Source organism: Rhinolophus hipposideros, assembly GCF_964194185.1.
Source record: "Rhinolophus hipposideros genome assembly, chromosome: 19".
NCBI classification, from domain to species: Eukaryota; Metazoa; Chordata; class Mammalia; order Chiroptera; family Rhinolophidae; genus Rhinolophus; species Rhinolophus hipposideros.
The window spans coordinates 1,151,304-1,170,887 of record NC_138065.1 but is presented as its reverse complement, the minus strand read 5'-3'; the positions used below and the strand labels follow the sequence as shown (position 1 = coordinate 1,170,887).

General features: G+C 58.8%; 1 protein-coding gene across 2 annotated transcripts; it reads left to right on the top strand.

Moving 5' to 3' along the window:
- The first annotated feature begins 33 nt into the window (after positions 1–33).
- On the top strand, positions 34–16,787 carry BCAN (brevican). 2 transcript variants are annotated; one of them, XM_081025173.1, is made up of 14 exons: positions 34–242; positions 3,762–3,860; positions 4,512–4,886; positions 5,195–5,369; positions 5,550–5,677; positions 6,140–6,433; positions 8,974–9,198; positions 9,708–10,352; positions 13,726–13,833; positions 14,410–14,568; positions 15,103–15,185; positions 15,432–15,576; positions 15,815–16,005; positions 16,323–16,787. In XM_081025173.1, the coding sequence occupies exons 2-14, from the start codon at positions 3,770–3,772 to the stop codon at positions 16,428–16,430; spliced, it is 2,727 nt and encodes a 908-aa protein (XP_080881299.1). In that variant the 5' UTR covers positions 34–242; positions 3,762–3,769; the 3' UTR covers positions 16,431–16,787. The 2 variants fall into 2 exon arrangements, with proteins under 2 accessions (XP_080881299.1, XP_080881300.1); XM_081025174.1 differs by having other exon boundaries at positions 57–246.
- Positions 16,788–19,584: the final 2,797 nt, after the last annotated feature.

The following is a 19,584-nucleotide window of genomic DNA, read 5'->3' as shown; positions in this document are numbered from 1 at the left end:
GGGGGCAGCCCCGGGGAAGGGCGGGGCGGGGGCGGGGGTGAAGAAAGGGGGTTTTGTGCGGCGCCGGGCCGGCGCCCTCTTCCGAGCGTCCTGCGGGCCCAACCTCTCCTGGCGTCCGCGCAGTCCCCGCCGCAGTCTCGGCTACAGCTGCAGGACCAAGCCGTGGACCCGGCGGAGACCCGCGGAGGAGGCGACAAACTTCGCGGTGCGGCACCCCCACCCCAGTCCCCGGCCGCCAGCCGGTAGGTGAGCGCCACCGCAGCCCGGCCACCGGGACCTGGGAGGGAGCGAGAAGGGAGCGCCCCCCGGCCTCCGCGTGGTCCGCGCCCCCCACCCGCAGCCCTGCCTCCCGGGCTCCGGCGCACCCAACCCGCCGACCCCTGACGCCTGGTGAGGTCTGCGTTGGGCCAGCCCGGGGCGCCCACGGCCCCTACTCCACATCCTTCTCTGCGGCCGGCACCCCGCTGCTGCCAGCAGCCCCCTCGGAGTCCCCGAGCTAATGGGAACGCCCCCCTAGGTCCTTGTGTCCTCCTGCTGCATCTCCGCGCTCGGCAGGGGCAGGGTGGCGGCGGTCCGAGTCAGCCCTGGACTCCGGGCGCGGTGGGTGCGGACAGCACCCCGTCCTCTGGGGGCACCTCGCGTTGCCCACAGGACAGCCGGTAGGAGCCACTGGAGCGGGTGGTCCTGGCGCCCACGGGAGCTGGAATCCCACTCGCCACTTACCTGCTGTGTGACCTTGGCCAAGTTAGTTGACCTCTCTGAACACTGGGTTCCTTGACCGTGTAACGCCGAAACAGCATTTTTCTCAGGGTTGAGGTTATAGCCGGGAGGCATTCCAAAAGGAGCCTGGCTCAGTCAGGTACCGCTCCTGCCTTCCTTCCTAGAACTGCCCTGGGCTGGGAAGCCCCTCCCCCTGGTACTTCCATACCCTCCTCTTCCTGTCAGAATAGCTCTGCCCACATGGTCCTAGCAGGACCGGAGAATTGCCATCAATTTTGTTATCACATTAATATCTGCATTCCTTCTCTTCCTGACAATACCAGCCATGTCAAGACCCATCGACCCCTCACGGTATTACCAGTGCCCACGTTGTCACCGCTAACTGCCATTGGGAGCAGCAGCCTTCCCACTGCAGATGGTATAGTCAGAGCAGCTACAATAGCTCCCTGGTGATGTTGCTAGTAGTATCAGCAGTTGTGCTGCCAGTAAATAGGACCATTTATACCACCCCTGCAGTCGCTCCTGCAGGCCCTGCGAAGGCCTGGCTGCCTTGTGTGGCTTCTTGCTGCTCCTCACAGCCATTCGGGGACAGAAAGTCCCTGAGAGAGCTTCCCTCCCGTTGGGACCTGCGCTCTGGCCTGCTGACCCTGCTGAGCGCTGGAGCTTTGTTCCTACCAGGCTCACCATGGATGCTAGCCGGTGGGCATTCAGCATGGAGATGGTGGATGTTGGGTGACCACACCCACGGCCTGGTCTCTGTGTGGATTGGGTCCATGAAGCCTGTGAGAGAGGCTCATGGACGGCCATGGTCGGACAGGAGTGACAATGGAACAAGGGAGAAGTTTCCTGAACAGCTCAGGAAACTCAAGACAAGGGCAGAAACCCAGACTCTAGAGCAGGAAGGAGAGAGCTGGAGAGAGCAATGGCATCAGGGAAAAGGACAGGAAGACTGCTGAGCTCTCGAGGGTAGGGATGGAGGACGAGAAGGTGGAGTGGGGGTGGGCGTGTGTGTGGGATGGACCCCTGGGTCTGAGTCTGGGGCCAGATGAGAGATGCCTAAGTCTTCTCAGGACTCCTACCTATACCAGGAGGTGACTAAGGCCCAAGCCTGGTGTGATTGGCGGGCAGGGTGGGGCTGGCAGAGCTCTCTGACTGTGAGAACCATACACTCAGGGCCACCCTGTTGGCCTGGTTGGTGACTCCCATTCCTGGAGGTGGGGGTAGCATACCCTCCATGTTCCTGGGTGGCCAGGTCTTCAGCCTCACACCTCCTGCCTTCATTCCCCCACCTTCAGAACAGAGGTGAAAGCGGGGTCCAGGGTGTTGGTCCCAGAGTGGCTCTGACTATATGGGTTTCTGGGCCACCGGTCAGAGAGCTGGGAGCCAAGTTGTGAGCAGCTCCAGCTCCAGCCCAGAGAGAGGGGAGGGAGGGCCCCAGGGAGGGGCTGCCCCTGGAGCTAGCACAGCTCAAATGGGCAGAAGTCCCCCCCAGCACCCACAAACACTAGCTGCTCAGGCCAATGGTCCCCTCAGCCCCAGAAAACAGCCCTCCCAGGTGCCCCCATGCCCAGAGTTGGTCTTGGAACCTGATCTGGTCCCATCAAAGGTCAGAGAGACGCCCTGGGCATCTGGTCCCTGCCACTCCTCCCCCAACTCTGACCCTGAGGAAACAATCCCAGCCACAGCGGGGGAAGCAGTCGCAATGTGAGGGGGAGTCCCCAGGAGGATCTGGGAGAAGAGGGGAATTTCCTATCAGCTCAGACTCAGGAAAAGGGGGACATGAACGAAGGCTGAGCCTGAGAGGGCAGGGAAGATGGAGGTTACGCAATGAGCCTGAAGTGGCGATGAGTAGCTAGTGGGAATAAGCCTGATTTCTAGGAAGTCTTGCCTGTAGTCTAATCTTCATTTCTCCTGCTGCACCACTGGTCTGTTCCATGGCACATTTGGGTCTCTATGGTCTTCTAAGTCTAGCCTGACCCTTAAAGATGATGTTGGGCACTAGCTCTGCAGCCTTCCCTCCTGGGGCATACTGGCCTGGTGCCTGACTTGGCTTTGCTGGGGACTCACAGAAGGCCCTCTGGGCCCCATTTCTTGATGTCACACCCCCATCTCTCCATTAGGAGAGTATAAGTGCTTTGAGATCTTCAGAGGAATATTCTGGATTCTCACAGCGCTTCTGATAGCCGAGGGTAGGAGGGAGATGGTCACTCCCATTTATTCTCAGCCCCCCTTAGCCCATCCCCCAGCACAGGGCTGGGGTTGGGGGAGGGAGAGGCTGGATGCGGGCCAGACTGGCAGAGACAGGGGCTTTGTCCCAACTGGTTTCTGAGCCAGGAGATCCGGTGGGAAAACCCGTGCCAGGCAGAAAGGAAAGGCTGGGAGGAAGAAAGGAGAAGGCAGCCAAGGAGGGGGTGCAGGATGCTGGGGAGTAAAGAGAAGAGTTTCCTTATAAGTAATGGTGGGAAGGGGTTGGGCTGGAGAGAAGTTGTGAATTGCCCAGGTGCAGTCTAGGAGACCCTCCTGGAGGAGGCCAGGTCGGTGTGGTACTCAGGGAAGAAGGGACAAGAAGGGAAAGTTGGGCGGTTACTGTGGGAGGAGGAGGCTCTGGGAGGGGCAGAGGGAACTCTCAGTGTAATGGAATCCACCATTCGTGCTGTATGTTATTAGTGTTTATCCAACTCCTACTGCGTGCTGGGTGCTGTGCATATGTACAGGATTTTTTAGGATCTAAAGCACTCTCAAAGCACATAGCCTCATCACAGCCTGTGAGGTGGTAATCATGTGCTCTTTTACAAGTAAGAAAACAAAGGCCCAGAGAGGGTAAGGAACTTGCCTTAAGTCACACAGCGAGTTGACAAGGGCTTGGCTCTGAAGAATCCTTTGGTGGGGAGACAGGGATCAGAAATGGAGGGTTAATGGTGAGGTGGGGCAGTGGGCTTCTGGGGCCAGGATATGTGTAAGTCCACGTGGATGTGGTCACGAGCCACGGGAAGGCCCTCCTGAGGTCTAACCCTGTCTTTCCTCCTCATGTCCCCCCTCAGTCAGCAGCATGGCCCCTCTGTTCTTGCCTCTGCTGGTAGCTCTGGTCCTGGCCCAGGTCCCTGAGGCCTCAGCTGATGCTCTGGAAAGGGACAGCTCAGGTAAGCAGCTCCCCAGGGTCACTTCCTCTGTCTCCTGCATCTCCCTTACCATAGGGAGTGGCCTCTTGTTGGGCCCTAACCAACCTCTTATTGCCTAGCCTTGGGGGACCCAGAGAGGAGGAGATAGAATTGGGAGGCCTGCGGGGAGTGTCTGGGTTGGGACACTTGGAAATAAGGAATGAGTTGTGGGCCTCTGGAAGGGTGTGGAAACTTGGGGTCCCCTGGGGAGAAACGAGATGCAACGTTGCCAGCCTCTCATGTGGAGGATGGGAGACCCTGGGGACAGGATGAGGGGCTGGGAGGCAGAACAGAGGTGGAGTTGGGAGAAATCCTGAGAAATGTTGAGCACTGGGCTTAGGACGTGGAGAATGGGATTAGAAGATCCTGGTTGAGGCCCAGGAACCCTGGGGTGGTACTGGGCGACTCTGGGGATGGAATTGACTGGGAAATTTTGGGGACGGGTCTGGGGACCTAGAGGTGGGTTTGCAGGACCCTGGGAGTTGGGCCCAGGTTCTTGGGACAGGGTTAGGAAAACCCAAGGGCCCAGAGAATCCTGGGGTGGGGCCGGAGGGGCCCTGGGACAGGGCTGGGAACCCCGGGGTGGGACCTGGCGCACCCGACTGAAACTCCTGCGCCCCCCTCCGCCCACAGAGGACCGGGCCTTCCGTGTGCGCATCCCGGGCACAGCGCCGCTGCAAGGCGTGCTGGGCGGCGCCCTCACCATCCCGTGCCACGTTCACTACCTGCGGCCACCACCGAGCAGGCGGGCGGCGCTGGGCTCTCCACGGGTCAAGTGGACCTTCCTGTCCGGGGGCCGGGAGGCTGAGGTGCTGGTTGCGCGGGGGCTCCGTGTCAAGGTGAGCGAGGCCTACCGGTTCCGCGTGGCGCTGCCCGCCTACCCGGCGTCACTCACCGATGTCTCCCTGGTGCTGAGCGAGCTACGGCCCAATGACTCAGGCATCTACCGCTGCGAGGTCCAGCACGGCATAGATGACAGCAGCGACGCTGTGGAGGTCAAAGTCAAAGGTGAGAGGGCAGGGAAAGAGACAAGTTCCCCGAGAGGGGGCGTGGAGGGCTCCAGTCCTCAGGGACCCCACAGGCTGAGGCGAAAGCAAACACACAGACTGAGTTGGGAAAGGAGTGGCAGACATACAGGCCTTGTTACCTCCTTTCCCTGGGTGGAGGGAAGTCTACCTAGAGTCTAACTGAAGCCCCTCATGCTGTAGAGTGACTGCAATTTGGACTGTACCCTTTGTGGCCAGAGGAGTGGCGAGGAGGGGGAGGATAGGGTAGCATGCAGGGCCTCATGCTACCTTCCCCTCCCTTCCCCTCAGGGGTCGTCTTCCTCTACCGCAAGGGCTCTGCCCGCTATGCCTTCTCCTTCTCCGGGGCCCAGGAGGCCTGCGCCCGCATCGGAGCCCGCATCGCCACCCCGGAGCAGCTCTATGCCGCCTACCTGGGAGGCTATGAGCAGTGCGACGCTGGCTGGCTGTCCGACCAGACCGTGAGGTGGGCTGAGGCTGTGGACAGGAGCTTCTAGCTGCCTCTGAGGTGGCCGTGGCCTCTGGTGCTGCCTGGAACTGGCCATGCAGGGCTGGGAGGACCACTGGCTGCAGGGAAAGGCAATGTGATTCGGGAGGGTCACCCCAGGATGGCTCCCTAGTGAAGGTGTATGTGCTGCGTCCCCAGGTATCCCATCCAGACACCACGAGAGGCCTGTTATGGGGACATGGACGGCTTCCCTGGGGTCCGAAACTACGGAATCGTGGACCCAGATGACCTCTATGATGTGTACTGCTATGCTGAAGACCTGAATGGTGATTGGGGGTGAGGGGCTCCCAGGGGACAAGCTTCCAGGGGACACTGCTGCCCACGGGTCCTCCTGGGGCCCCTCATGGGTTTAAGAGTGCAGCCAGGTGTAAGGAAACCACCAGTGCCCGTCTCTCTAAACGCTGTCATAGAGGGAAGTTCATGGCCGTAGCCGCAGAAAGGTGGTAGGACACTGAGTTCGCGGTGGGACTCTTACTGCGTCCTCCTGGGCGTCTCTCTCCTCTTACATCTCTGGGCCTCCGTTTCCTTCTTTGCAGTGTGAGGAAGTTGGACCAGGTTCCTCTGAGCAATATTACCCATCCTGAGGTCCTATCCAGGCTTTAATCCTATGAAACAGCGTAGTTGTCTCCATGTCACAGACGACACTGTGGCTTGGAGGGTCCCTGTGGGAGCCCAGAGTAGCAGAGGCTACCAACTTTCTGGTAACCCAGCGTCCTCTTCCCCACCAGGAGAGCTGTTCCTGGGTGCCCCCCAAGACAAGCTGACGTTGGAGGAGGCCCAGGCGTACTGCCGGGAGCGGGGTGCAGAGATTGCCACCACGGGCCAGCTGTATGCCGCCTGGGATGGCGGATTGGACCGCTGCAGCCCAGGCTGGCTGGCTGATGGCAGCGTGCGCTATCCCATTGTCACACCCAGCCAGCGCTGTGGTGGGGGCCTGCCAGGTGTCAAGACTCTCTTCCTCTTCCCCAACCAGACCGGCTTCCCCAACAAGCACAGCCGCTTCAATGTCTACTGCTTCCGAGGTGAGCTGCCTCCCTGCAGAGGCTGAGACCCACCTCACGGAGGCAAGGCAGTCCTGAGGTCCTACCTCTGAGCAGTTCCTGCCAGGTCATTGCCACATGCCTGAAGTTAGGAGGCGAGAGGGACACTCACTACAGTTCCAGCTCTGGTCAGGTCCACTGGCTTGGCTGTGTGGCCTCAAGGAGTGCTCACGTCTCCTCACCTGCTTCCACAACAGGGCTCCGTGCCTCGTCTCTTCCAGTTTTAAAGCTGCCTCTCTCCATGTTGGGCTGCCAAGTATGTTTCCCTTTCTGGTCAGCTCATTAACAGAGCAGAGATGAGCAATGTTCTCTGAATGCAGCAGAGGATCTCCTCCGGTTAACCAAATGCCTCAAGAGCCCTCAGAGGACTTTCCAGACTCTTCATCTTGAAAGTGTCAGATTTTTAATCACCAAATACCGATGGAAAGATGCAAGTCCCCCACAGGGAGCAGGCCCTCAAGGACAGTTGGGTATAGAGGTGGCTTCCTGCCCATATCTTATATTGGGGACTGCAGCAGGGGGCAGTGCCTGAGACCTCCCCAGAGACACAGGGCCCAGGCCAGGGTGACTGACAATCAGGGAGGCATTGTCATGGAGTATCGGGTCCGTGCCCCTATTGTGAGCCTGTAGTACCAATACAAGGGCTGGAGGAAGAAATGGGAGGAGAAGAATCAGCCTTTACCCTCGGGGAGCCCTTAGTCTGAAGGGGGAAGACACGGGGCTCAATCTGAGGGACGACAAGACACTTTGCTCCCAGCATGAGCAGAGACTGAGTGAAAAGCATTACTTCCACTGGGACAGAACTCCAGGCATCTTTGGCCTGGAACTAGGGGGAATGGAGAAGTAAATTATAGGAAGACAGGTCCCTCTGTAAAGGTTTCCAGGAACAGAGATCATCATCACCACCATCACCATCACCATCATCACCATCATCACCACCATTACCACCATCACCATCATCATCATCATCACCATCATCATCATCACCACCACCATCATCATCATCATCACCATCATCACCACCATCACCATCACCACCATCACCACCATCACCATCATCACCATCATCACCACCATCATCATCACCACCACCATCATCATCATCATCACCATCATCACCATCATCACCACCACCATCATCACCACCATCATCATCACCACCACCATCATCATCATCATCACCACCACCATCATCATCATCATCACCACCACCATCATCACCATCACCATCATCATCATCATCACCACCACCATCATCATCATCATCACCATCATCACCACCATCACCATCACCACCATCACCACCATCACCATCATCACCATCACCACCACCATCATCATCACCACCATCACCACCACCATCATCATCATCATCACCATCATCACCACCATCACCATCACCACCATCACCACCATCACCATCATCACCATCATCACCACCATCATCATCACCACCATCACCACCACCATCATCACCATCACCACCATCATCACCATCATCATTATCGCCATCATCACCATCATAGCTAATACTTCCATGTGCTGATTATGATTATGTGCCAACCACTGTTCTGGGGAGAAATGGAAGGGGAATTGAATCAGGAGGAGAGGGGATAGGAGAGGATGACTATGGTTGGGAGCAAGTAGAGGACAGAGGCAGGCAAGGGCAAGGTTTGCTTGTCTGGCATTAGCAAGGCTCACTGAGCAGGTGACGAGAGCAGGACAGGCTGTCCTGTCTCATCTGGCTGAACACAGATGGCCCTCAGGGCTTTTCTTAGCCCAGTTCCACCTTCACTTGATTGCTTTTCTGCTCTTGGTTTACTTCCCTAGAGACGAGGTAATCCATTCAAAAACTCTGGTCACTTGAAGGGAGCAGACCCCAGAAAGATAGGGTGGCCACTTCCTTGGACCTCTTGCCTCAGCACTGATGTCCTCAGGTGGTGACTGTGTGCCCTTCAGCTCTCCTGTGGTGATGGCAGTCTGTCTCCTTCCATTTCAAAAGTCTTGGGATGACTGAGCCACCTGGCACCTCTCTGCAAGCCCAAGGTGCCGAGGCCATTCTGTGTATCCTACTGCCTCCATGTCCTTCCTCAAGGGAAGATCTCTCCCTGGAACCTTTCCTTACCATTCTATCCAAAGCAGTACTTTCCATCCCATCTTCTTACTCTGCCTAATTGTTCTTTATATGGTAACAGCGTTATATGTTTATTTGTTGATTACCTGTATCTAGAATACAAACTCTCTGGAGGGCAAGAAGCTTGCTGTTTTGCTCTCCACGGTGTCCTCAGTGCCCTGCAGAGTGCTTGACATGACACATAGTGGGCACTTGATTAATGCTTGAGGAACGACTGATGAAGTTCCAGGGTGCTCTCAGGGCTATGGGTGCTCCACAGGGAGGACAAGAGAGAACTGAGAGAATCCCATGGTCTCCGAGTCTCACCCAGCACCCTCACATGCTGGCCATAACCTGGGAGGGCAGAGCCACCTGTCTGATCCCCACTGGCACTTTCCTCCTGCCGCAGACTCTGCCCGGCCCTCTGCCATCCCTGAGGACTCCAATTCAGCCCCTGATGGACTGGAGGCCATTGTCACAGTGACAGAGACCCTGGAGGAGCTGCAGCTGCCTCAGGAAGCTGCGGAGGAGAGTGAGTCCCGAGGGGCCATCTACTCCATCCCCATCATGGAGGATGGAGGTGGTGGAAGCTCCACTCCAGAAGATCCAGCAGAGGCCCCGAGGACCCTCCTAGGTAACTCAAATCCCTCAAGTCTGCACCTGAGAGATTGGTGCAGAAGCCCAGCTCGATGGTGGGGTTATGGCAGCACAACTGCCCTGTCCTTTCATTGGCAGTTTAGTGGTCCAAGGCTTCTCTCCCTACCTTTGCCTTTCCGGCAAATTCCACTCCCAACTCTGGGCCTGGAGGTGCTTGGAATAAGTAGCTGCCCTCTGTGAAGTAGGGGCCTCCTTTCTTTGGTTTCTCCTTCCCCTCACATACCCAAAACAGATTAGAGAATGTTAACAGACTAGGAGAGGGAGATGTAAGGACCATATTTTCCTGGGCTAATGACAGCTCACAGAGCCTTCTCCACATCGCACCTCCAGGTGAAACTCTCCCAGCGTGGAGCACAGACAGCCCCTGCCCAGGGCAGGCTCTTCCCTGTCCCCCAGGCCTCACCATTCCCAGCCCTTTCTCTCCTTTCCCCTTCTCTCTTCTGGAGGGCGCTGTCCCTGGTGCTGAACCATCTGTGCTTTGCCTAGGACTCGAAACCCAGTCCGAAACCCAGTCCGTTGTACCTCCCGTGGAGTCGTCAGAAGAAGGCCAGGCTCTGGAAGAAGAAAACAAATACAAGGATGAAGAAGAGGAGGAAGACGAGGAGGGGGAGGATGAGGCCCTGTGGGCCTGGCCCAGCGAGCTCAGCAGCCTGGACCCGGAGGCGTCTCTTCCCACTGAGCTGGGCCTAGAGGACTCGCTCTCCCCGGCACCCCCATCTGCGAGGGCAGCCCTACGGCCTGGCACATCCTCACCTCCCAGTGGAAAGCCAGAGGCTCCCAGGCCTCCAAGGGTCCTGGGACCACCCACTGAGACTCTGCCCACTCCCAGGGAGGGGAAGCTGGCGTCCCCACGACCTTCCACTCCACTTGGGGCGAGAGAGGTGGGGGAGGAGACTGGGGGCCCTGAGCTATCTGGGGTCCCTCGAGGAGAGAGTGAGGAGACAGGGAGCTCTGAGGACACCCATGCTCTGCTCCCAGCCACACGGGCCCCAGAGGGAACCAGGGAGCTGGAGGCCCCCTCCGAAGAGGATTCTGGAAGAACTGTCCCAGCAGGGACCTCAGTGCGGGCCCAGCCGGCGCTGCCCACTGACAGCGCCAGCCGCGGTGGAGTGGCCGTGGCCCCCTCAGCAGGTAACTTTGCCCAAGGCTCAGCCTCCCTGTTTCTCCTGCCCCTTTTTCTCCCCCTGCAGCTCTGGGCCACCTGACCGGTAGGCCTCTAACCCACCCTTGCCCCAGACTCTCCTGTCCTTTGCCTTCATTCTCCTACCACCTCCAACTGTGGTTTCCAGGCTTGGATATCCCACCATGTGACTCCCATCCAGCTCTGATTCCTCACCCTGTGGCCTCAACTCCATGACCCCCACCCTGTGACCCTCTCCCTGTTTCTGAAATCCCCACCCTGTGACCCCAGCCCCACCACTGACCACCTTGGGCTCTCCAGCTGTGTCTCACACCTCACCCACTCGACAGAGCAGCCTCAGGCCTCGTGCACGAGGGAGCTCTCAGTGCCTGTCGCCCTCTTCAGGGCCCAGGCCAGTCCCCCACTGCTCCCTTCCCCCTTCCTGTGTGCCATCCCCTTCAGCTGCCTCCCACTAATATCAGGGAAGCCTGGGACCCCATCCCAACCCCTCAACTTCTAGGGTCCGGGAGAGCCCTTATCCCCACAGAGCCTTAAGCGACTACTTCTGTGAAGTATTTTTTTTTTATTGTTTCATGGAAAACAAGTCTTGGAAATAAGTCTCTATTAAACTGCTTTATAACCAAAACTCTGGCACCCTCTGTCTCCACCCCCAGCTGTCTGCCCTTTGCATTCCACAGATTCACGTCCTGGGTAGCTCTTGGATGCTTCTCTTTGGCGCTATGTCTCTCCTTCACTTTCTTTCTCCCTCTCTCTCTCTCTCTGTCTCTTTGCCTCACTTCCTTTTTCATCTTCAGCCTGCACCCTGTCCTGTCCTAGCGGTCTAACAGCCCCGGGCTGTCCCCTCATCCTGTCCTTCTCAGGCCTGTCTCCACTTTCCTTCCTGACTGCTGAGGTCCCAAATCTGACTATACACACCCCAGAGATCTCCATCAGCCTGCCGAGTGCTGGGAAGTGTGGTCCCTCGCTCCTGGAGGGAGAAACCTCCTTAGCGTGTGTGTGCCTTTGTATTCAGTTCTGGTCCATCTCCATGGCTCCCACATAGCGCCACACATACAGAGGAATGGCCGAGAAAGTCCCTTTTGGCATGGAGGCAGTTCCCTGGCACCCAGTGCCCTAGGGCCCATGCCCACCCCACATCTCAGCAAGGGAGCGGTATCTAACTTTCATCCCACTGCCCATCACCTCCACCTCCTCCACTAACCCCTGCACTAATGACGACCCCACCTCCGAGGAAGAATGGTTTCACCCTTTCTAAACCCAAAGGATCTCCCTAAAGCAGGAGAAGACACAGATCAGGAGGCCAGGGAGAGAGTCAGTGTGGAGGGAGGAGGAACAGGGAGATGGGTTCCAGGCTCTGAGAGAAGCTCTACCTGCTCAGAGAAGCCAGTAGAAACCAGAGAAAGCTGGGACGCCCTCAGTCCCAGGACCGCGTCTCCTAGATGGTCCAGCGTGAGCTAGGGACCCTTGCACCACATCCAGGCTCACCCATTTCAACTGTTGGCTCCCTCCCGGCTGGCCTTGGAGTGCAGCGCTGGTGGGAGGGGTTTGGGGTGAAGAGGAGCCCCTCGCCAGGGCCCGCAGGGTCTAAGTTGCCCCACCTGGAGGACAAGGAGCAGCCCTCTGGCCTGCTACGGCAGAGGCTGGAAGGGCGGACTTCCTGGTTGCTTGCAGTAGTTGACCCGAAGAGGGGGAGGAAGAAGGACCAGAAAATCTCAAGAGGACTTCCCTACCCCACTCTGCCTCCCATAGCCAGGGGGAAGGACCTGTGGCTAGGATGGGGCCTCAGGGACCAAGTTTGAGAGTTTCTGTCCCCCGGGGTTGGAGAGTTGGAGAGTTGGAGAGGGGACAACAGGAATAAGAGGAAAGTGTGAGGAATGGCTGGGGGGTCAGGACTCCCTCACTCCTGGAGGGGCCTGGTGCTTAAAGGGTTAAACAAAACACCTCCCCTCCCCACTTAGCCCTGGCTAAGCTCTACCAGGTTGGAAGAAACTATTGGCAGAAGAGGAAATGACAGGGGGAGTGGTGCTGGAACAGCTGATTCACTTTACCCAAAACAGCTAGGTCATCCCAGCAAAATTCTTTGAATGGACTCCAGCTTCTCCTCCCCCACCTCTGCTCCTATCACCACCAGGCAGTGGGATCCTGGGCCAGAGTGAAGCATTGTGGGCTTTGGCCTTGGCTGCTGGGGATGGATGGCTAGGTCTGAAGGCCCGCCCCCCCTATGGCCCCCAAGATGGTTTCACTGCCCAGGTCTGAGAGCTCTGGTCTGTGCGGTCAGTCTGTGGGGCTTTCTTCCCCTGGGTGGTCAGGACCAGGAAGGAGTAGAATCTGAACCCCTCCAGCACCCAGGCCTGGCCTAAGAGCAGCCAGCCCCTCCCACCCTGATCTAGAGAGAGTACAGAGGAGGAGGCAGATGGCCAACCAGATGGTGCTGAATCCACCCAGCAGATTGCACCCAGCTTCAGGGTAATGTGTTAGCCTAAGAAGACTGCCTGGAGGAGGGCGCCAGCCAGGAGGAGGGAGTGAGACGGATCAGCGGGGTTTCTAGGCTGAGGAACCTGCAGAAGGCCCAAAGTGGAGGGGCAAAGGGGAGCCTGGTAAGGAGAAAGAGTCTGCAGAGATAAGAAGGGGAGCACAGAGGTTGGATGGTCTTGAGAGAGAGTGTGGGGCCTGCAGCTTCGTTCCTGAGCACAGCGAGAGGAATAGGGCGTAGAGTGAGCGAGGCATGCTGGATCTTCACTCACAGCTTCTGGGCCTGACTCTGCCCAGTGGACACCAGGAGTAATGGGTAGCTCCCATCTGCACCCCCCAGTATCAGGTCCCAGGCGCGATAAAGGGCCAGCCACACCCCCTGATGCCGTGGGGTCTCTCCCCCACTTCCACACAGCCCACCCTGAGTCTACAGAACTGTGCTGGGACCTGGCACAGAGACACGGGGCTGGGCACTCAACTCCCAGACAGGTAATGTGACCTGCCCAGTGTCACCCAGTAGAGCTAGGAGCCAGACCAGAGTCCAGGTCTCATGATCAACAGCCCAGTAGCCTTCCCCTTAGTGGGGTTGGGTCCTGAGGGCATTCCTGGCCACTCCCTTCCCCCACCCCTGCCCCTGTTAGACTGGGCTCACACTGGTGGACATGACAATGGCCAGCCCAGGGCTGAGCCAGTGCTGAAGTGGGGGTGGCGAGGGGGCCCAGGGATGGGGAGAAACCCAGAACTGAGGGCTGGGCTCAGGCCAGAGGTAGGGTCCAGGGAGCAAGTTTAGGGTGCTGTGATAGCTCCCAGGACAAGGGGTTAGGGCTGAGGGACTCAGGCAGCAGAGCTGTGCTCCCCTGCTCCCTCCCACCTCACTTCTCTCCCCCTCAGGTGACTGTGTCCCCAGCCCCTGCCACAATGGTGGGACGTGCTTGGAGGAAGAGGAAGGGGTCCGCTGCCTATGTTTGCCTGGCTATGGGGGACACCTGTGCGATGTCGGTGAGTGTGTTGAGGGGTGGGAGGGACGGAGGGGGGTGGGGGGGTGACCTGAAGCCTGGACCCTGCCACAGCAGGCTGGTTCCAGAGGAGGGAGAGAGGGCACTGGTTTGGGCCTTGTCATTAATGAATCCCCATTTTAGGCAAATCACATAACCTCTCTGAGCCCTACCCTTAATTTCCTCATCTGTTAAGTGGAACCAAAAAACGCCTGTGTCAGGGGTTTGGTGCTTAGCACACTCCACATTTGGAGTCAATACATGTCAGTCTCCATTCTGCTGGGAAGAGAGGAGCGTAGAGCTCTTCTTTAGGGCAGAGGATTGCAAAGACCCAGGCTGGGACTCCAGCCTTCACCCTGGTCCCCGACGCTCCGAGGAGGAAGGCATCGAGGCCCCCCCAGCCCAGGGCCCTTCCAGGGTCTTCTCCCCCCCCTTCCCCACTAGCTCTTCGGCACCGCCCTCCTGCCCTCAGCCCCGCCCCTCGGGCTGCCGTGTGGGAGGGGTCAAGTGCCCTGCAGGGTACCTGGCCCCGGGCTTCTGCGGTCCTCCGGCCTAAGATGCCCGCCCTTCTGCGCCCCAGGCCTCCGCTTCTGCAGCCCCGGCTGGGACGCCTTCCAGGGCGCCTGCTACAAGCACTTTTCTACCCGGAGGAGCTGGGAGGAGGCGGAGACCCAGTGCCGGATGTACGGCGCGCACCTGGCCAGCATCAGCACCCCCGAGGAACAGGACTTCATCAACAGTGGGCTGGGGACGGGCGGGAGGGGACCCCCACACTCACCCACTCACTAGTTGGCCTGAATGTGTTAAGGAATTAACCGCTTGCGCATTAATGCCGGTACTCATTACTTGGGTTACCTCATTCCCTCGTTCACTTCCCCTTTCTCTCTCCCACCTTCCCACTGCACACGTGGGCGACGGGGCGTCAGGCAGGGGAGGCCGAGGTCCGCGCAGGAAATACACCTGCATCCGCCTGGCGGTGGCTCAGGGCCACCTGCAGTCGCTCCCACCGCCCGGGGCTCCTGTCTGTTTTCGCCGAGCCTGAGCTCGTCGAACGTTTTCCCTCTTTTTCTAGAGTTCTCCTTCCCTCACCCACCACATCCCGGCCTCCCACCGGCCCGCGTGCAGGAGGGAGGGAAGCACGGAGGTTTGGGTGGCGGGAAGACTTCCCTGGCGGCCACCCCCCCCCCCCCCGGCCGCCGGCTGCCGGGGGAGGGCCGCCATCTGCTGGCCGCGGCGCTCACTGCATACGGCCTCCCCTGCGGTTCTTCCCCAGATAGATACCGGGAGTACCAGTGGATTGGGCTCAATGACAGGACCATCGAAGGCGATTTCCTGTGGTCAGACGGCGTCCCCCTGGTGAGAGGCTCCCGCCGCCCCTCAGCCTGTCTAGGTCTAAGCACTTCTGCCTCCAACCCCAGTGGCCCGACCCTCCCTCTCCCCCTTTTTCTGGCTCCGTCCTTTTCCTGTGCCCTTTTCCTCTCCCTGCCCCCCTTCCTTGTGCCCCGGTTCCCATTATCCGTCACCCCAAAGTCCCTCCAGGTCCATTCCTCGCAGGCTCCTGTGCTGGAGCGCCTCACTACCTCCTCTATCCCCACCCCCCAGCTCTATGAGAACTGGAACCCTGGGCAACCTGACAGCTACTTCCTGTCCGGAGAGAACTGCGTGGTCATGGTGTGGCACGACCAGGGACAATGGAGCGATGTGCCCTGCAACTACCATCTGTCCTACACGTGCAAGATGGGGCTGGGTGAGGGCGGGCCAGGAAGACGGGGCAGGGCTCGGTTCCGCTGAGTGTGGGCAAAAGGAGGGTGCAAAGCTGCACGGAGGAGGCAGAACTGTGTCCAGGCTGTGGCGGGGAGGGACAACAGAGCAGATGGGTCCACTAGGAATCCCTGCTCTTTTCTGTGTCAGATTGTGAGCCACTCCTCTGGGAACCGTCACCCATAGAGCCAGGCTCCCAGTTACTGATTGTGTCCCCCCTACAGTGTCCTGTGGGTCCCCTCCGGAGCTGCCCCTGGCTCAAGTGTTTGGCCGCCCGCGGCTGCGCTATGAGGTGGACACAGTGCTTCGTTACCAGTGCCGGGAGGGGCTGGCCCAGCGAAACCTGCCACTGATCCGCTGCCAGGAGAATGGCCGCTGGGAGCCCCCCCAGATCTCCTGTGTGCCCCGCAGGCCTGTGAGTGCCGGGAGGAGGCGTGTGGGGGAAACTAGCCAACAGTAGCCCTGGGCTCCCATCCTAGTTTGGCCAGCCACTGGCTGTGTCACCTTGGAGTAATCACTGTCCCTCTCTGGGGCCAAGGGGAGGAGGCAGGCCTGGTGCCCTAGGATCCCCCTCAGTGCTGGTGTTGGAACATTCGTCCAAGCTCTGGGCCCTTAAGGGCTGAGCCAGGGCAAGGGTTTTGATGAGGTCAGGAATTAAGGAGCAAGACCACCAGAGGGCAGAGAAGAGAGGAGGAGCCCAGGGTGGAGGGTGAGTGTCTGTGTCTTCCCCAGTCTCGAGCTCTGCGCCCAGTGAAGGCCCCAGAAGGACGTCAGGCGAGGCTACTCGGGCGCTGGAAGGCGCTGCTGACCCCTCCTTCCAGTCCTGTTCCGGGTCCCTAGGGGCAAGACCTTGAATACTGCTGCCCCAGCACTGCCCTCATGCCCCACCATGGGCAGTGACCACATGAGAGGGCTGGAGCTGGAGTCCAGGTGACAGTGCCTGAGGGGCTTCTGGGAAATACCTGGATAGCTCCAGCCCAGCCTCGGCCCTTTCAACCCTGCCCTGGGCATCAGGTTTTCCCCCCAGGGCCTCGAGCAATCCCTAAGTGCCTCCACTGCCCTCTCCTTGCCAGCTGTCCTGTTTCCTCCATTCCCTGAGGGACTCTGCCCACTCGTTCTCAATTCTCCAAGGGAATGAGTTTGCGGATGGTGTGCCTGTAAATCCAGCAGGAAATAAAGCTGCGTTTGAGCCCAAGCAAGTTTGATGCTTCTGAGAGAGAGAGAGAGAGAGAGAGAGAGAGAGATGGGGTTGGGCCGGGCCTCACTCCTGGGTTTATTGGTTTCTGAAGGTCAGAGGAGTCCCCAGGATGTCAGGGGATAGAACAGTGCCTGACACAGAACAGCTGCCCAGTAAGTATTTATGGGATGGAAGAGCCCGCAGGGGTTGGAGGACAGCACCTGGATGTTTGGAAGGAGCTGGAGTGCCCAGAGTGCCCAGTCAACCAGACCCAGGCCAGTTCAGACTGAGGAGGGGCTGAGGGCCCAGAGAGGGGGTACTTGGCACCCCAGTTCTGAGGTTCCTGGGGGGGGTTGCGCGGGGCGTTGGTGAGGGTGAGGATGAAGGGGTCTGGGGGTTAGACTGCAGGAAAGCTTACTTCCAGCAGAGGAGGCAGAAATGCAGGAGTAGGGATACAAGACAAGGGCAGAGGAGTGGTCCCCGCCCTGCTCTGGGAAGAGCTCTGGGGTATGCCCTGTAGGTCTCATAGGCTGTGGTCTGCAGAGGGCGCCGCGGCTGCAGGCACGTCGTCCGGAAGGTGCCATGTGTGCGCGCGTGGGGCCTGGCGGGAGGAGTCCCAGGGTGCCGCCAGGGGGCGCCGCGGTCCTGTTTTCTGAGTTGCCCAAGGCGGGGACATGGGGCAGCTGGCCTGGGGAGGGGGGGTAAGACTTCCGGCCAGGCTGAGCTGGCCAGCCGGCTGTGAGTCAGCGGAGCTTGAGATGATGAGGTCACTCTGAGAACTGAAGAGAATGACCGGCTGTGTGAGTGTGAGTGTGAGCATGTGTGTATCTCATCCCAGCGCACACATTGTGCCTTATGGTGCCCTGTGGCAAAGCGTGTGTCAGGATGCCATCTGTCTCCGCGATGGGGGTGAATCTTCTTGCTGCATATCCTCACACTTCACCACACGCGTGCATACTGTCATGTGCACACGTTCCTGCTTATGCCCACGTGCCCGATTCTTACTCCTTTTCCTAGGAGTTGGTAGACCCTGGTAAGACTTGGAGACAGAGACAAATCCGGAGGAGCAAAAGGCTGAGAGCAACAGGGAGAGACCCAGAGACAGCGAGGCAAGACAGGGGCTCTCCCAGGTCATCCCTGCCCAGCTCCAGAGCCTTCTCCACTCTATGCAAACCCCAAATCAGCTGGTCTCTGAGAACCAGTCCTGACCACCTACCACCACACTCCTCCACTCACCCCAGGGCTCACACACCCCACCTTCTGCCCTCTCCACCAATCCAGCCTACATAGCTAGAAAGCCGGGCTGTTTCTTAAGGAACTGCAGAGAAGAGGGTCATCCTGGAGCCAGGATAGACCCCCACTGTATCCCGAAGCACCTTGCGATTGCCCACTAATTGCATTTTTAGGGATGTCAGGGAATTTAGCTGGAATTTGAGTGGGTCAAGACAAGGTGGGCCTCTGAAGGTAGCGCCTGAAGAAGAGAAGGCTGAGGAGAAGCACTGTCTGACCTTGGGTTCTTAAGCGCGGTTCTCTGAGAAACATCCACATGGGGACGGAGTTTAGATAGCAGGTTGGACTTCCCAGAGAGACCCTGGAAGGTGCTTTGGTTTCCCAGCCCCGTAGTCAACGCTTTCTCGCTGCATCTGCCCCACAGCGGTAGGCAGGGGTTACCATCTTCTCTGGTCTGGGGATGAGGAGTGTTCCAGAGGGTGGTACAGGGCTGGAACTAGAATCATTTCCCGCTCCGACACCTGCTGGTCTGTTTGGGCAGGACTGCCGGAACCGGAAGCCCTCTGGCTTTGTTGGGCTTCCTGGTGAAGGGGGAGCTGGTCTAGGGGTGACTCAGCACGCTGCCCAGAATCCAACTCTATCCAGGGAGTGTGTGTGTGTGTGTGTGTGGTCTTGACCTTGGCCTGGGGAGGGGCATGGTCCTCATGGAGGGTCGGCCTGTCTCTTTGGAAAGCTGGAGTAGGTACACCTATATCCACTTCTGCCTCCTTGGCCCAGGACACACGTGACCATGTGCCCACCCTGCCAAGGTCCTGGATATGCGATTCAACTCTCAACCTTCCCCACAAGTCTAAAATGGGGTCCCCCACAGGGTTTCCTATTCCCTGGAGATGAGGGAGGTCAGAGTCTATGGGTATAATTGGGGTGGGAGGGCCAGCCTGGGTGAAAGGCAGGAGACCTGAGAGCCCCGGGAGCCCCGGCTGCCCCCCAGGCTGCTCTGACCCATACCCCTCCTCCCCACCTCCGACTCCTACACACTGCCCTGACCTCACTGAGGGCTTTGTCCCAACCCTGAGGCCCTGTCTGTGAGCCTGCTCCTGCCAGGGAGAGAAAGAGCCCCATTGTCCGGCCTGTCTGCGGCCACAGCCCTCCCAAAGGCGCCTGTCAGCCCCCGTGGTGGGGAAGGCTTTCCCTGAGGGCCCCTTACCCCCATCAGATTCCTCTCTCCTGTTCCCTAGATAGAGGGCCATCCTGCCACCTAATTTCCGGCCTGCCTGCTGCAAAGCAAATGCCTTCCTCCTGCGAAGGAAGAAATGGGAGAGTCAGGGAGGTGCACAGGAAGGGCTGGGAAAGGGAGGAGGAAAAGGCAAGAGGGAGAAGGGGGAGGATGTGAGGGAAGCCCCCTCTGAGAGACTTGACTGGCTTGTTAATCAGTCGTCTGGTGGCTGCATGTGTGGCCTCTGTGTTTCTTTCCCGGTGGTTCTTCCTCAGTCTTTAGATGGAAGGCTGTTGACCACTTTAGACTGGAGCTCTTCAGGGGAGCAGCCCACAGCGCCCTGGACCCCAAGTGGCATCTAGGGACTCAGT